Genomic DNA, 17,796 nt, shown 5'->3' on the forward strand with positions numbered 1-17,796 from the left:
AGAAGGCACTAGTCATAGTCGTGGCCCCTTTTTGGCCCAGGAGGCCTTAGTTCGCAGATCTTGTTCAGCTGTCGGTAGCCCCCCCCCCCATGGAGGATTCCGTGGGAGGAAGTGGTCTTACGCCAGGGGATCCTGGTTCACCCGGAGCCCCAGTGGCTTCCTCTGACGGCCTGGCTTTTGAATGGAGATTACTGAGGGCGGCCAATCTGTCCTCTGGAGTCATCCGTACCATCGAGGCTTCCAGGCGGCCTTCGACAAACCGGGTCTACAACTCAACCTGGGATACGTTCGTGAGGTGGTGCGCCCCACATCAGATTTCCCCAGCTAGGGCCACTATTCCCAATGTCTTAGACTTTTTGCAGAAAGGACTAGACGATGGTCTGTCACATAACACCTTGCGTCGTCAGGTGGCAGCTCTGTCTTCGATTCTGGGGGGTGTAGAGTCTTCCTCCCTTTCTCAAGTTCTCCTGATCAAGTGGTTTCTTAAGGGGGCGGCTAATCTCCGGCCTCCCCCTATCCATAAGTTCCATACGTGGGATCTGCCCCTGGTCCTCAGGGCCTTGACGTGGGCCCCATTCAAGCCTCTCCGATCGGTTCATCTAAGATTCTTGTCCCTTAAGGTGGTATTTCTAGTGGCAATTACCTCGCCCCGGCGTATCTCGGAGCTGGGCGCTCTGTCATCCAAGGATGATCTTTGCCATTTTCATCAGGATAGGGTGGTTCTTCGACTCGACCCTACCTTCCTCCCAAAGGTGAACACTCCCTTTCACAGGGCACAGGAAGTTGTCCTGCCCGATTTTTGTCCGGGGCCATCTAATGATAGGGAGAGGCTCTGGCACCGGTTGGATGTTCATCGGGCTTTGCGTATTTATCTCCGATAGACGTCGGAGATTCGTCAATCGGAGGCCTTGTTTGTCTCCTTTCAACCTAGGACTTTGGAAGCTAGGGTGTCCTCGGCTACCATTGGCCGTTGGCTATGGCAGGCCATCAGGGAGGCCTATGGGACGGCGGGGCGCCCCGTTCCGTCGGGAATAACGGCTCATTCTACTAGGAGTGCCGCGACCACGGCGGCATGGGCCACTAGGGCTCCTTTTGAAGACATTTGCCGGGCCGTCACTTGGGTGTCTCCGACCCCATACATCAGACATTATCGTCTGGACTTGTTCGCTTCGGCGGATGCTTCCTTTGGTCGGAGGTCCTACAGAGGGTGGTAGCAGATACTCCTCTTGGGCCATAGCTGGTGGTTGCGTTTTTGTTCCCTCCCTTGGGACTGGGCTTTGGTATGTCCCACATGTGACCACTCCCTCTCTTCCACTGGAAAAAGAACGTTGGTCTTACCTGAATGTGTCTTTTCTGGGGAAGAGAGGGAGTGGTCACGACCCGCCCTGTTTTTGGGTTATAGGGGCCAAGGGGAGGCCGGGTGGTTCCCGGGGTTTGTGTTGTGTTGTTTGTTTTTTTGTTCCAGTTCTGTTGTTCGCCTTCGAGAAAACTGGGCAGGAAAGGAAGGCAGGAGTATTTAAGAAGTTTACTCTCAGTCTTTGGACCAATCAGGCTTTGAGAATACCCACACGTGACCACTCCCTCTCTTCCCCAGAAAAGACATGTTCAGGTAAGACCAACGTTCTTTTTGCTCCTGGGTCTCTGCCCCATCTACCCCTGGGATGTACCAAGCATCTACAAGCACAAAGAGACTTTGCAGCTCCTCTCAAGGCCATGATGTCTTATAGTCTGGCAATACCCTGAGAGAGAAAAGCTCATTTTCACATGAAATTACAACTGAATGAAAGAATTAAAAGAAAATACATTTTAAAAATAGATACTAGTGCATAAGACCTTTTAAAGAAAAAAAATCTAAAAACTGACATTTCTAAGGAAGTATTAAGGATGAGATGATTTTTTTTGAAGCACAGGCCTGTGAAATTGAAATTCAGACTTATATTCATGCCTAGCAATAATTGGAAAAAAAAAGATGCATGAATTTTGTTTTCTGTTCTTAGGAGCATTGTACATTAAGGTAGGCACAAAAATAAAATCTCTAGTACATCACTTTTACCAGTTTTTTTACCAGTTGCAATGTATGGCTGTGAAAGTTGGACCATAAGAAAGGCTGACCACCAAAGAATTGAGGCCTTTGAACTATGGTGCTGGAGAAGACTTCTGCGAGTCCCTTGGGCTGCAAGGCGATCAAACTGGTCAGTCCTAGAGGAGATCAACCCTGACTGCTCTTTAGATGGCCAGATCCTGAAGATGAAACTCAAATACTTTGGCCACCTAATGAGAAGGAAGGACTCACTGGAGAAGAGCCTAATGCTGGGAAAAATTGAGGGCAAAAGAAGAAGGGGATGACAGAGAATGAGGTGGCTGAATGGAGTCACCAAAGCAGTAAGCGTGAGCTTAAATGGAATCCAGAGGATGGTAGAGGACAGAAAGGCCTGGAGGAACGTTGTCCATGGGGTCGCGATGGGTCAAACACGACTTCGCAACTAACAACAACAATATCACTTTGTTGTTTAGAGTTTTTTTCTGCTTTCCAACTTGAATATCACAATAAGCGCATGTTTATTACAATATTAGATTGCCATATCTTGCATTCTTTGTTTTGTGCCATATCTAGCCTTGAAAACAGGGCCCTCAGCCTTTAAATATAGAATGTTGCTTAAAAATTAATACCATACTTGATACTTTTATTTTGCTGTCAATGTAATTTTTAAGGTGGCTGCAAGAATATTGAAACACAGTAACAGACTTAGTATAGTAAAATATATGAAAGCAATAGATTAAAAAAAATAAGCTGGTATAAATAATTAGGGAGTGAAATGAGTAATTCAAAAAGCAGTTTAGAAAAACTTGCAGAAGACCATTTGCAAGAGTCGTAGGTCCATTAAAAGAATAGCAATAGTACTTAGACTTATATACTGCTTCACAGTGCTTTGCAGCCGTTTCTAAGCAGTTTACAAAGTCAACATATTGCCCCCAACAATTTGGGTCTTCATTTTACCAACCTCGGAAGGATGGAAGGCTGAGTCAGCCTTGAGCCTCTTAGAATCGAACTCCTTGAGTGAGCAACGAGTTAGCCTGGTCAGTATAGATTTGAAGGGCTCAGATGAACCCTGCCCTAACTTTCCAAAGATAAAAAAAGAGGTCTATGGAAAGTTGTCCATAACATAGGCTTTCTACAAAAAAATGTTTCAGTGATAATTGTCCACTAGCCATTAAATTCTGAAGAAGATATTTGAAGTGTTGTAAAACAGAGCTATTAAATTAAATTAAAGTACATAAGGGCCGAAGCTGGAGAGTTAACTTTTTACAAACCCATCACTTGGCTTGTTTCCTCATTGCTCAAGAGCAGGAGAGGGCAATTAATTTTTCCAAGGGGCCACATGAAAAACTGGGACTGTTGTGAAGAGTGGAACTAATACAGCTGTGATGTTGTGTAGGCCCGCAGACATATTCTTACAGTAAATTGAAAAAAAAAAAATCAGTTGTCTTCAAAATAAAAGCAATGCAGTTGTATTGCATACATGGCATACATTTACTTACATTTGATTTCTAATTTCCAATTGACCTTGTGTGGGCCAGGCAGGGACAACCAAAGGGCCGCATGTGGCCCATGGACCATAAAATGTCCAGGTTTGCTCTAGTCGTATCTACGTATTTAATTATTTAACTGTTTTATGTATGTATTTTATAACGCATTTTAGTGACTGTACACCGCCCCGATTCCCTTTCGGGAGAGGGGGCGGTCTATAAATACGAATAATAAAATAAAATAAATAATAAATAGTCTAGGGAGTATATTATACTATATTATAGTGCAGGTATACTCCCTTCTTAGTCTTCAGGAGCTGATGTCAACATAAATTAGCATGTAAATAACTTGTAGATGTAGGCCCAGGTTTCTTAGTGATATCACAATGTTTCTGGTGATACAGGTTTTTTTTACAATACAAGCGAATTGAATATCAAACCAAGAGCTTTCCCATTGATTAGATGTAAGTATGCTTTATAGATGAGAAATCCTTTGAAAATCACACCGGCATCTTAAAGTATGGCCTGTCCTGAGATAAGTGCATCACTGCAGGAAGGACAAGCTGTTCCTAGACCCTCTTCCCAAAATAGTCTTGATGAAGAGGAGGTAATCCTCGATTTACAACAGTTCATTTAGTAACCATTTGAAGTTACAACAGCACTGAGAAACATTATTTATAACTGTTTTTCACACTGCAGCATCCCCACGGTCATGTGATCAAAATTCAGATGCTTGGCAACTGACTTGGATTTATGATGGTTGCAGTGTCCTGGGGGGTCATGTGATCACCTTTTGTGACCTTCTGACAAGCAAAGTCAATGGGGAAGCCAGATTCACTTAACAACCCTGTTACTAACTCCACAGTTGCAGTGTTTCACTTAACAGCTGTTGCAGGAAAGGTTGTAAAATGCACAATCACTTAACTGTCTCAGAAACAGGAAATTTCAGCTCAATTGTAGTAGTAAATTGAGGGCACCCTGTAGTAGAAATTTATTTAGGAAAATTGTTTCGGAATACAATAATGTCCTCCCCCTTTAAATGTACGAAAAGATTTTTGGCAATTGATGCATATTTATGATGGTTGCAGTGTCCCGGGTCAAGTGATCACATTTTGCAACCTTCCGACATGCAAAATGAATGGGGAAACTAGATTCACTCAACAACTGTGTTACTAATTTAATACCTGCACTGATTCACTTAACAATTGTGGCAAGAAAACAGGGTAGATAAAAATCAATGTTTTTTAAAAAAAATGAATAAAAAAATTAATACAATAATATTTTACAGTATATTAATATATTATGTATAATATTCAATACAATACAATAGCAGAGTTGGAAGGGACCTTGGAGGTCTTCTAGTCCAACCCCCTGCCTAGGCAGGAAACTCTATACCGTTTCAGACAGATGGCTATCCAACATCTTCTTAAAGACTTCCAGTGTTGGGGCATTCACAACTTCTGGAGGCAAGTTGTTCCACTGGTTAATTGTTCTAACTGTCAGGAAGTTTCTCCTCAGTTCTAAGTTGCTTCTCTCCTTGATTAGTTTCCACCCATTGCTTCTTGTTCTTCCCTCAGGTGCCTTGGAAAATAGTTTGACTCCCTCTTCTTTGTGGCAACCCCTGAGATATTGGAACACTGCTATCATGTCTCCCCTAGTCCTTCTTTCTCTTAAGCTAGACATACCCAGTTCCTGCAACCGTTCTTCATATGTTTTAGTCTCCAGTCCCCTAATCACCTTTGTTGCTCTTCTCTGCACTCTTTCTAGAGTCTCCACATCTTTTTTACATCGTGGCGACCAGAATTGAATGCAGTATTCCAAGTGTGGCCTCACCAAGGCATTATAAAGTGGTATTAACACTTAACAATTAAATTGGATTTATTTTTTATTTTTATCAAATTTATTTTAATAAAATGCTTTTTGAGTAAAAGTCTATCTAAAGATAGTTTTCTATTTAAGATACATTCATAATTTAGTTTATTCAGCATGAAACGGAGCTTATTAAGTGTAGCATGAGGCTGTATATCAGGGGTGTCCAAATTTGGCAACTTTAATACTTGTGGATTTCAACTCCTAGAATTCCCCAGCCAGCAGAGCTTCAGAGCAGAGCTGGCTGGGGAATTCTTGGAGTTGAAGTCCACAAGTATTAAAGTTGCCAAGTTTGGACACCCCTGCTGTATATTCTCCAATATTGGGACGGTCAAAGGAGTCAACAGCAAGTCAGAGGAAGAGCTGCTGCAGGACAGAGATGACAGTTGCTGTTTAAAAATTATGATTTAAATCAAGTTGATTTAAATCAAGCCTTTTTACAAGTGATTTAAATCATGATTTAAATCAGATCCACCCTGCAAGAAAAGTTATAAAATGGAAGAAAACTCACTGAACAATTTTTGGCTCAATTGTGGTTGTAAGTGGAGGACAATCTGTACTCTCCTTTCAGCATTAGAAAACCTCATTTACTTCTGGACAACAGTTTCGAGCTTTGTGTCATACAGTAATGTGTGATGTGGAATAAAGCCTGAGACAAGATGCATCAAAAGGCTGGAGTTTGTTATGTACATTTAATTATGTGTATTGAAATCATAATAGCTAATGCATAAAAGAAAATATGATTGGCTCATGTTAATGTTGTTGTAGCATAGACACTGAATTTTGAGAATCTTTTTCCTCTCTTCCAGTGGTTCATCATCTCCTTGCTATTTAACCTCAGTTCGGAAACAGTGTCAGGGACGATCTATCAAAGGTAAGCATTTTTTTTTCCTGTTGCTCCTTTGCCTATCCTTTGTCAAAAAGTCGGAATCGGTCAGTCCTTCAAGGCAGGCAGATAGGACACAGATTCCATAAATCTGACTAGAACTGCACTTTATTGATATAAGGGAAATTTGATCACATGAGGAGAAGGAAGAATTTGAACTCAAAACATGTTCGTAATTGCAGAGCAAGATTTTGGTCACAGCATTTGTACAGATAGCAAATGGGAAAACTAAGAGGAAACTTTCGTTTGAAGTTTCAATAGTGGTTTGAACTACCTGGGTTGCTTTAGAAGTATGGCTAGTTTTTGCTGCCTTAGATCACTGTGTGAGAATAACATCCTGCAGTGAGAAGATGTCTGGACGCAGTTAAAAAAAACAATCAACAGATGGAAACCTTGATATGAAATCGGCCTTTGCAGTGAAAAAGCATGGGGAAAAAACTTATAACGGCCATTTTAAATGTTCTATATAGGGCCATGATGGTGAAGCTATGGCACATGTGCCACAGGTTGCACATGGAGCCCTCTCTGTGGACACGTGAACCATCGCCCCAGCTCAGCTCCAATTTGCATGCGTGCAGGCTTCCTGCTAACCAGCTGATTTTGGGGTCTCTGCCACGCATGCGCGGGGGTGGGGCGCATGCAGGAGGTGCATGCGCAGGGGAGGTGTCGTGTGCGCATGCACGGGGTCGGGAACGCGGGGGGAGTGTTGCGCGTGCATGGGTAGGGGCGTGCACAGGGGTGTGGAGGCGCATGCGCTTTCGACATGTGAGGACAAAAAGGTTAGCCAATTTTGATATAGGGATTTCTCATTTGACAGCAGATTAATTGCTGAGGTTTTGGTTATATTAATCATTTTTGAGCTCTAAGAGTCTTGTTCTTTGGATAGTTGTTTCCGATCGAAATTTCTAGGAATGAATTCCGACTGGTTATTCTGTGATAATCATACTGTTCCAGGTCAAACTTAATTGAGGTTAATTGACATGAGGTCCTTTTTTCTTTTTCTGATTTTTAGATTCAGATATCGATGCTGCTACTGCCATGATGCTCTTGAATACTTCCATTGAACAAGACATTTTAGATTGTAAGTAAGATAAATCTGTCTTCTTTTCAAAGAATATTGTTTTTTAAATTTTATTTTAATTATACATTTTTAAAACTATGTCTGAGCTTAAGCAAATGACAGTTTAATAGATAAAGCCATGTTTTAGAGTTGCTATGGGCCCGGAAAAGTTTAAAGATGAAAAGTTTCCCTCAAGTTTTCTTTAACTCCTAGTATAGACATATCCATGAAGCTTTCTTGGCAACTATATGGAAGTTTTTTCCAAAAACACATTGTCATGTTTTTTTCAACTTCTCAGATTAATTAGAGCACTAGTAATTTCGCCCATGTGTGACCCTGACATTGAAATCAACCAAAATCATTTGAAAAGGACAACTAAAACAATTCTGGGATTGTTTAAAGGAACAGGGTGGAAGTCATGTAGCATTTTCTAAACAAGGGAATGGAGAAAGATTTAAATCACCTTTTGTTACACCAGTTACAGCTTGGATGTTTTCCTGGTAGCGGAAGAAGTGTTTTCTTTCCCCTCCTTTCCTTCTTTCATAACTCAGAACTCAGGATCATCTACTGAAAGTAATAGGCAGGAGATTCCTGGAAACGGAAAGCCCTTCTCACATAGTTGTATTACTTTATGGAATTAGGAGCCACAAGGTATGCAAAGTCCATTACCTTTGATAATTTCAGAGGGGTGTTAGAAACATTCATGGAGAGCTGTTATGTTAACAGCATGCTTGTGGAGGTAGTAGGTCTCCAAGTTTCAGTTGAAGACACTATTGCCCTTATTGTTAGTAACCCCAAGGCACCGGGTTGCTCTCTGGGAATTGGGATGCTGGATTAGATGCCTCTGTTGCAGGTGTGGGCAACGTGGCCTATGGTATAATTTCATGTGCTCTTTAGTTTTATAGGTAGTCCTCAACTTACCATTGTTTAACAGTGGTTCAAAGTTACAACGGCCTTGGGGAAAAAATGAGTTACAATCTGTACTCACACTTATGGCTATTGCACCACCCTATGATCATATAAATGCAATTCAGGTGCTTGGCAACTGGCTCACGTTTACAAATGGTTGCACTTTCCTATGGCCATGGTTTGCAAAATGTTGCCAATTTCTGGCAATGAAACACCTATTGGGGAAACTGGTTTGCTTAATGACCACCATAAAAATTGTCATAAAGTCAGATCCAACTTGATGTATGACTGCAATGACTTAACGACAGAAATTCCAGTGTCTAGTTGTGGTTGTAAGTTGACAATTACCTATATTTAAGAATATCTGCAAGAGATTCATTTACATTGCCAATACATTGTACAGTATTTCCATGCAATCTATTAATTGGAAGAGTGATGTAAAATTTCTGTTGGGGCCTCCAGCAACTGAATCAGAGGAGGAGAAGGAGTCAGGTCAGCATCAAGGCTACCTGGGAGCTCCGAGGGGGAAGAGGAAATGGAGCTGGCAGAGAGAGAGAGAGACAGAGACAGAGAGACAGAGACAGAGAGAGACACAGAGAGAGACACAGAGAGAGAGAGACGGAGCCTGGGGTGTCTGTCAACCCTCAGATGGAGAGTCAACAGCCCCCAGGTCTGGAGGTGCCTGAGGAGGAAGAGGAGGAACAGCTAGGTCCAGTACCTGATGTGCAGAAAGCAGAGGAGAGGAGAGCAGTGGAAATCCATGGGCTGATCTTTGGGAAGGAAGAGCCACTGCTGCTAGCGAAGCCCCACCCTAGCTCTGGGGATAAAAGGCAGAGGGTGGAGATGAATAGTTGTGGCAGACAACTATTCATCTCCTGGCTGGATGGACTTGATAGCCTGCGGTAGGAGAGGAACTTTTTCCCAGGGCTGCTGGTGCTCTTAAAAAAGGAATCTTTGACTTAACTTCGGAGGGTTTATTGTGTTTGGGGAGCTAGGTTGGAACAATTTTAAGAGGAAAGGATTGAGATCCTTATCCACTTACAGTTAAAGCTTTGGTCTCAATCAGCACATTCCTCCCCAAATATTGTCCTGGATAAGCTGTTGCTAGCGAGAGAAATATGGTTGCCCAGCCCTTTGTTAGTTAGATCCACTGAGTCTGTTCTTTAAGATTACATGCATGTCTAGTAAATCACTTGCTTCCAGACTGAGCAGAATTATTAATACTATGATTAGGTTCAATTTTCAACTATAGTGGTAGTGGAACTTGTGAAAATTCATTGAGCACTGAGGAAGGGGATGGGGCAGTTGGGATGGTAAAGTATTCAGCCAGTGCCCTGGAAACCAGAAAAAAGAGGAGCAGAAAATGAAAGGGAGAAAGAAGAGGTTGTGTGTGATGAAGGAGAGAAGGAGATCAATCAAATAACACAGCAATATATTCCCTACCTGACGCTGTACATAAATTGAACTTCAATTTTCATAATCCTTCAGGCGGCAGAATTATTATACACGCTGTCTGGGGAAGTAGAAGTCCAACACCCTTGAATACTTTGTTGATTTACATAATGAAAAATATTCCAGAAATGAATTATCTTAAATTTCAGCTAAGAAATAAACACAAGGAAAGAAAAGATCTCATTCCTATTCTTGAGCTGGGTTTTAATTTAATCCCTTCCTGATGCTTTAAACGTGGAAACATGTTTATTGGACTCATTGTCTGCCTTGAGTTTTCAGAAGATTTTCCTTTTTTTTTTCCCTTAGGTGAAAAGCCACCATCCCTCAAGCTCTCCAAGAAAAGGAAATATGGTAGCACATTCCATAACCACACCCAGGAAGAGAGTGATCCAGCAGTCCCTAACATTGATCCCAAGGAGGACCACAATTACAGTGCCAGCAGTGTGGCTGCACAGCGTTGCGCATCGCTCTCTAGCATGTCTTCCCTGTCCTCTGTCGATGATGTATACAAATTTGTCTCAGAGGCCACCCGGACAGGGAGTGACGGCAGTGAAGGCTTTCAGAGTGAAGTGGACACAGATGACAACGAAGATGATGATGATTCGCTGGCAGACAGTGGTTACACCTCACAGCCATGTGTCAGTATCACAGATGAGGCCCAGCCTCATCAGAAGGTCCTGGAGGAACTCTGCCAAGAAATTGATGACGAACTCAAAGAGGCGGCTGGGTCACTTCTTCATCTTGCTGGGATCAGCACTTGTCTCGGCTCATTAATAAGTACTGCAAAGAGCCACGCCCAGAAGAGAAGGAAAAAAAATGACAACACAGTTTGAAGATAATTGATCTATCTATATCTATATACATGTTTTATTTTTTAGGCTGGCAATATTCCTCCTTTTACCCTTTGCAAGGGAGATCAAAGCCATAAAAGGACTTTTTGTTTGTTCTTAATTTTTGCAGATTATAATTTTGCCATTGATACAATTTTGATTTTATTTTTTATTTTAATTATAAGAGCAATTAATGTGTGCGTTGAAGGGCCAATGGAAATTGTGTGAAACAGATGAGGAAGTCTCAATAATTGTAAGGAAATGGAATATTCATTGTTATCATTGGAATGATTGATTCACATGGATATCATTGGCTGGGTCATTTTGTGCTGAAGATGTGACATGTAGGGTCTAATAGATAATTGGAGGAATGAATTGTCCTTTACACAAGGGATTGTTTAAAATGTATATTGTGGAGAAGGCAATCGCTTGCCATTTCCCAATATGCCTCTTCAGTTTCTAGGCCTACCAGATTTTTGTATGTTGTACTTTAGAATAAGAGGCTAGATGCAAAGAGTTTGATCACACTAAAGAAAAATCTCTGTCGTTCTAGTTCTGAGGATTATATACTATATATATTTCATTTATGCAAAATAGGCGTAAATTATATGATTCTTAGCCCTCAGAATGGTTGATAAAAATTAAGCAAACAACACATATATATGTCTAATTCCCAGTTGGTGCTCAGTATGTATGAATCTGGTAGTCCTAAAGGTGTAGAGGCCCATCTGAAATTGGGCAACTAAGCAGGTAATGTCCCCATTTTTCACTGCTTATGGGGTCCACAGTGTCTTCATTTTTTAAGCGTTACAGAATGCAGAGCAACACACATAAAGACATGTTTTTATAGCCTTCAACTTTAGCTTCCATTGTTAACTGATTTCCTCAACTTAAAGCCAAGGGTCTGTGATTACATGAATGGTATAAAACTGCCATGATAATCAGTTGCAGGTTGACTGGTGTTTGCAATTATAAAATTGATGGGTAAGGGGAGAGATACAACATGTGAATCTTCCTATTTTTGAGAGTGGGATCTTGAAGGGTAATTAGAATTTTCTTCCTATTTTTAACACAAGGTAAGGAGCTGGTTCTTTCTCTTGTGTTTGTGTTAATTGTAATTATTATATATTGGATCAATGGTGTATACATCTGTTTGCAAATCCGAGGCCCTTCTTTCTGTCTTGATATCTAAATTATGTGCAAAAGAGTAACTGCTCAATTGCAAATGACCATTGCACAGAGATCTTTGATTTTCTTTAGGTTAAGGTAGTTGATACTTGACTAGTTCTTCATAAGCTAAGAGTTGTTTGGGGGGCTCTAGCACATCACCTCGCAGACCATAATGGAATGATATTCCATATGCAACAGAAATAAGTGCACTGAAAAGTCACTGTTGGCTGAACAATTCTAGACTAATCTTCTCCCTTATTTTTTATGAGTAAAGCTTTTAAAAATTATAATGGGATGATCATGAGATATTCTTCTTTTTTGCAGCAGTATAGTTCAGCTGTGTATCACCTGTGTGAGAACAAGGGCTTTCAGTGTCAGCTTTCTAACAGACTACTTCCTAGCCTACCCTGCAGCTTTCAGTTTTGCTTTGATTTAACCCAGCATTTCTGGAAACAACAGAGGAAGCTTAGAGATAGATACTGTCCACTTCTGGCAGCCTCCATTTTTCTTGGAGATGGGATGGATTTTGTTTATGTTTTATATCTTATTATTTCAGCAATAATATAATCTCCCTTGTTGAACTCTTAGATAAGTCCAGATATAGCGTGACAGTTGCACAGAACATAATATATACAATGCGTGGGCCATGTAATATGAGAATTACCTGTTTCTGTGCACTGTACTGGGGAATTCAAAATCTGGAAATGTATCCAGATGTGGACTTCTAAAATTGTGGATTTCTGTCTCTCCTAGGCATTTATTCAGAAACAGTTGTGCATCTTCTCAATTCTGGGGGCCATAAGAGAAGACATTTGCATGTAGGATAGTTAGTCTGAAGTACAGGGCCAAACTATCATCCAGATATCTTTTTGTTGTTACCATCAGCCCTATTGATGAGTTTGGAGTCATGTGGCAAGCGTCTCTGGTTGGAACAAACAACACTGGAAAGAATGAGCTTAACTCAGAAAAATAGGAATCTCCAAGCTGGCACAGCCATCTTTGGCTGCAGTCTATTAATGCAATTCCATTACTTTTCAATGGTCACTTGTGGAAGAATTGTTTGCATGCTACAGGCTGGGGCCGTTGTGTCCTGTGCATGTTGCATAACGATCAAAGCATAACTTGTTTGGAGAGCAGCTTGACAAATGGCATTTCATCTGCACATTTTCCATGCTTTTGAGAATGAAGGGAAGAGAGTCCACTAGTGGCCCTTTAAGCAAATCTGCCTGTTACCTCTCTGCATTTTGCATTCTTGTGAGTTGTACATTACATTTCTACTGATGACATAGAGCTGCTTTGACAAAAGTGTCAAAGATGTAAATGTCTGGGACTTAACTTCACTGCCTTTTCTTGCATACTGTCTCTTTATATCTGCTAAAAACTCTTGTCACTGTAATTTTTGTTAAATGTTCTGTAGGAGTTCAATGCCTTAGCCAGGTTCCAGTGAGCCTAACTGGACTGATTATAACAACTCCAGAACTAAAAGGAGCGACACCCTCTCCCCCCCCCCCCCTTGAGGTTTATTGTAGGCTTGTGTAGGGTTTTAGATTCAAAGGCAAAATGGTCCTTTGGAGCTTAAGGGGAGAATCACATAGCACCTATCTACAATCCCTTAAATCACATTTATCATTTCCTGAGATTTCCCAGCCACAAATACCAGGCAGGTATCTTGAGCTAGCAAAAAAAGCAGAGAGATGTAGTGTTCGCACCCCATATGCTCCAATGTGCTTTTTTGCCTTAGAATGCAAAGCACCGCACAGCCCTACTTTGTTGAATGCTGCTACTGTTACAGCTTCCCTTAATTTGGCAACATCCCGCTGTAGTGTAACTGTCAGTCACAGAATTCCCAGGCACCATGAACAATGGGAATTTTGAGATTTGCAGTCCCAGCACACCCAGGACAGTGCTATTAGAATAATATCAGCAGAGATTCTCCTGGTGTAGGGCTTATGTTTGTGAAAATTATGTAGCTTTTAGTATTTCAGAATATTTTTTTTTGTTAAAATGATAGCAACCTATAAGTGAGTCAACCTTGTAAATCACATTGTTATTTTATAGACAAACAAAAATCTAATGCATGGATGTTTGCACGCTCACCTGTTTGTAGACAACTTTCTTTGATGTCAAGTTTAAACACAAATGGTGCTCATTCTGTATATTGCCTGCTTCAGCTCTTCAATCCAGAAAGTCTCATGGATTGGTGAAAAACTGCCTGCTTGCCAGAATCACTTTTGAAATACCTGCTGATTAGGTTTTGCTAAGGAAGGAGTAATGTAGGGGTCTACTTCCAAGTCTGATAGATCTTGTACAACCTCCTGGTTTTTTTTTAAATTTCATTAATCAATATTGCAAGTTCCACCCAGCATGGTGATTGAGAATTGATTGGAAAAAGACTTACGGATTAAAAGTTCCTTTCAATATATTGTTTTTATTTGCTGTCAAATAATATTTGCCCCTCTTTGAATAGGGTCTTCCATTTGTATGACTACTATAAAAAATAACTCACAGTGTTACTAGGTTTTACATTTGTAAAATAGAGCATGTGGAAGCCTAGAATGCCCTGCAAACATGCCAAGTCAGGGTTATTTAAGCTCTTTGTATGCTTGAGAGGTATGGTACTTTCTTCCAAAAGATACCTACGTTAAATAAAAGAAGCAGTCAATAAATAGAAAATAAAATACTGTATAATTGTGCAGTGATCAGGTTGTTACTGGGCAGAATTGAGTCACAAAAATCTCACCTTAGAAATCACGGAAGGGTTGAAGACTTTTACATCAATTCATAGAAAGCAAAATTATCATCTGACCTTTTGAATGGTTCTAATCATATATCCTTCCTATGAAATAGGGTTTTCTATGTGGTAACATGTGGATAAGTGAAGAATATTGTACTATATACATGATCCAGAGAGCACCTACAGCATGGGGATTTAATATAAAATCACCACTCACAAATTTATAAGCAAGCCTGTATATTAAGTGCCGAGGCACATTTTAAGTCCTGTATGTTGTGCAGAGATGTCCCATTTAACATTTGTCCAAAATGTGTGTTTAATAACTTGCGTGATGTGAAATTTGTTTCCATAGCAATGCAGGTAATATGGTTATAAAGAAATGTGTTTCTTTGGGTCTTATCTCTTGAAAGTTGAGAAAAGTTGACTTCAATTCTCAATACATATTGGCCAGATTTTCATGCTTGAGGCTACTTTCCCTAAGAGCTCCTTTGCTCAGGTTTGTCGTCTTACATTTGACCTGTTAAAAGTCTTGTTTGCAGTCTCTTTTCTCCAGACAAAAGTTGATGTGTGCACAGTTGTTATTCAGTGTCCTCCCATTGCGAAAAAGTCTAGTGCAGTGTTTCTCAAACTTGGCGACTTTAAGTCCTGTGGACTTCAACTCCCAGAATTCCCCAGCCAGCTATGCTGGCTGGGGGATTCTGGGAGTTGAAGTCCACAGGACTTAAAGTCGCCAAGTTTGAGAAACACTGGTCTAGTGTCACCTCTATGATAGAAAAATGTATAGTGATCATTAACATTGGTAGCACTTTCCCTATTGGTCTTCAAGTCCAAAGGCAGAGCAATAAAAGCATTTGGTGAGAACAGATGCTTCCAGATTTAAAGAGCTACGATTGTAGATGCTTGCAATCTTAGTTACCTTACATAGCATGACTTTGGGAAGTCCTCTGATTGTACAATTTCTGCCTATAAGTGGGAAGCGATATATATGCAGGTAGCAAATAGCATATTGGAGAGAGGTTTAGGTTTTTCCTCCTTATATGCTTGTTTACTATATGCATGGTGCTTTTTGAGTTGCAAAAATATGACATCTTGCCCCACCTCCTCCCATTTTGAAGAGATCCCAAGCAGGGATTTACACATGTACTTTCTCTGGAATGGGTAGAACAACATGTTGTAATGTGTTAGATTTAATTCATCTCTAAATTCATTGTGGAAATTTCATGAAGAAGGGAACTGCCATATCCCAAGTTCTTGTGGATATGGGGAAAAGCTGCATTATTATTATTATTATTATTATTTTGCCTTTACTAGCCGTATTCACAAAATATATGTGTCTTCCTACGGCCAAAATCCACGCTGAACTTACTGTTCTAATTTTCAAAGAGAAATAAGTGTTTTCATATCTTCGCAGGGAAGTTCTCATTTTCTTTGCTTAAGGTTACCTAGCTCTGGTATGTCTAAAACACATCCAGATGGTGCTAGGATATTTGATTAGTAAATTGGGATGCTTTTATTACAATTATGCATCTCTCTCCATTCTAAAATGTGTGCGCTCTAGGGTCAGCCCAGAACAAATGGGAATGGTCAGGGTTCTGATCAGCAAGGTTAGAGATCTATTATTGTGAAGTAGCTGTGATGTGGATGGAGCATGTATCTGCACCCTCTGGATGTTCAATAGAGAAGAGCAATAGAGTTACCTAAGTTTGGCTTCATGAGAGAATAATTCTTGCACATAGAAAACTAGGAACCTAGAATCCTTCCTGATGCATTAGCTTCTAAAAACAAGGAACCAACGTTGGGAATTTGGGACGGCTACAGATATATTAATGGCTTTGTACATTTCAGAAGAAAGGGAAATAGGATAATTTAGCACCATTGCATGCGTCTCAGGATGTGCTAGATTAGCTGTGCTGGTCCTACAAACTTGTAGCAGTCCTTGTCAGCATAGCTATATCTCTTGGGAGGAAACAAAAGGCTAAGGATGGTTGCAATGATTTAATAGTGTGGAACTGATATGTGTGACATATGCTTGCTGCACAGAGAACATCTCTAGGCCAGCCAGTCTGTGCCCTATTAACGTATGGAATCATTTGCTCTTGGTCAGGCTGCATTGATGCATTCTATAATGTTGCCTACTACTTGTGAGGAAGCGTATGCAGATTGTGGCCCTTGGCCAGTGATTGTGTACATCATAGTCAAGGAGAAGTAGATATGATGGACATGCTTTGTTTTAGATGCAATGTGTAATCTTACCTTTAATTTCTTTTTTTTTAAAAACGGTAAATTCCTTTCAGAAAATTAGTTTAGCTTCAGGGGAAAAAGAGGTGATAGTGGAATATTATCTGATCCTCTTCAGCTCCTAAAAATTAGCCTGGAGGGCTTTCTGCGGGAGACCCACCTGTTCTTGAGGTAGAAGCTGATGTCAGTATTGTGCAAATTTTCTCCATTTCATATTCTGGAGCTAAATTATAGCTTCCGTGAGAAGTGCAGGCAGCCTTCCTTAGAAAAGCCCAACTTTGAATTGGAACAGTTTGCAGCTTCTTTATTTGGCTAAAGCAAATACGACAGTAAAAGCAAAGCACACCCTGCAATGCTAATGAAGGGGTAGTCAAAATATTTATTGAAAAAAAGGAATAGAGTATTTTTAAAAAATCTTGTACCTGCCATTTATTTGAAAAAGCACATTCTCCACAGTTTAACTGCCAGTGCCAAGAAAAGATTTGTTTTTAGAAGTGTATTTTTTTTCAGACTTAAAGTGTATAATTTAAAAGTATTACATTGCCATCTTGTAGTGATAGATCTTTTACAATTGCCAATTCACTGTAACTATTATTTATTAAAAATGGAAATTGTAAGAATGCTTTCAGATCAAAGTAAGCAAAATTCTTTTTTTTTAAAAAAAACATCTACATTAGCTGTTTCTCCCCACTACCTGCCCCTGCAACTTCTTGGATTGACTGAGACTAACTCTGCCAGTAGATTAACCCCTTTCTAACCTGAAATTCCTTGAGCCCCATTTAGTAGTTGACCTGGTTTAAAAATGTTTTTGTATGCTAACCTCTATTAATTAAAATGTTGATGGAGTTTATTTTTACCAAAGAGATGCAATTCATTATGATAAAGTATTTCAAAATAAACTTTGTTTTATAACACCTTGTAGTAATGGATTTCTTTTCCTTTTGGATAATAGAGCAAAACTTATAATTTATATTTTCCATAGAAAGGGAACACCATTTGGTCTGTTGATTAAGGTACTAGGCTAGGAACCAGGAGACTGTGAACTCCTTGTGGGGGGACCGAGCTGGGTGACTTTGGGCCAGTCATTCTCTCTCTCCTAAGAAAAAGCCAATGGCAAACC

General features: G+C 40.3%; 1 protein-coding gene across 3 annotated transcripts in view; it reads left to right on the forward strand.

Annotated features, from left to right (window-relative positions):
- The window catches only part of FOXN2 (forkhead box N2), a 47,237-nt gene extending 29,647 nt beyond the window's left edge, over nucleotides 1-17,590 (forward strand). For all 3 annotated transcript variants that reach the window (XM_081941185.1, XM_081941184.1, XM_081941186.1), the window contains 3 exons: nucleotides 6,207-6,271; nucleotides 7,296-7,364; nucleotides 10,011-17,590. In XM_081941185.1, the coding sequence (XP_081797311.1) occupies nucleotides 6,207-6,271; nucleotides 7,296-7,364; nucleotides 10,011-10,537 (661 nt within the window). In that variant the 3' untranslated portion in view covers nucleotides 10,538-17,590. The remainder of the gene's footprint in view (nucleotides 1-6,206; nucleotides 6,272-7,295; nucleotides 7,365-10,010) is intronic.
- Nucleotides 17,591-17,796: the final 206 nt, after the last annotated feature.

The sequence above is a fragment of the Natrix helvetica genome (genome assembly GCF_964273705.1).
Source record: "Natrix helvetica genome assembly, chromosome: 2".
Classification (NCBI taxonomy): domain Eukaryota; kingdom Metazoa; phylum Chordata; class Lepidosauria; order Squamata; family Natricidae; genus Natrix; species Natrix helvetica.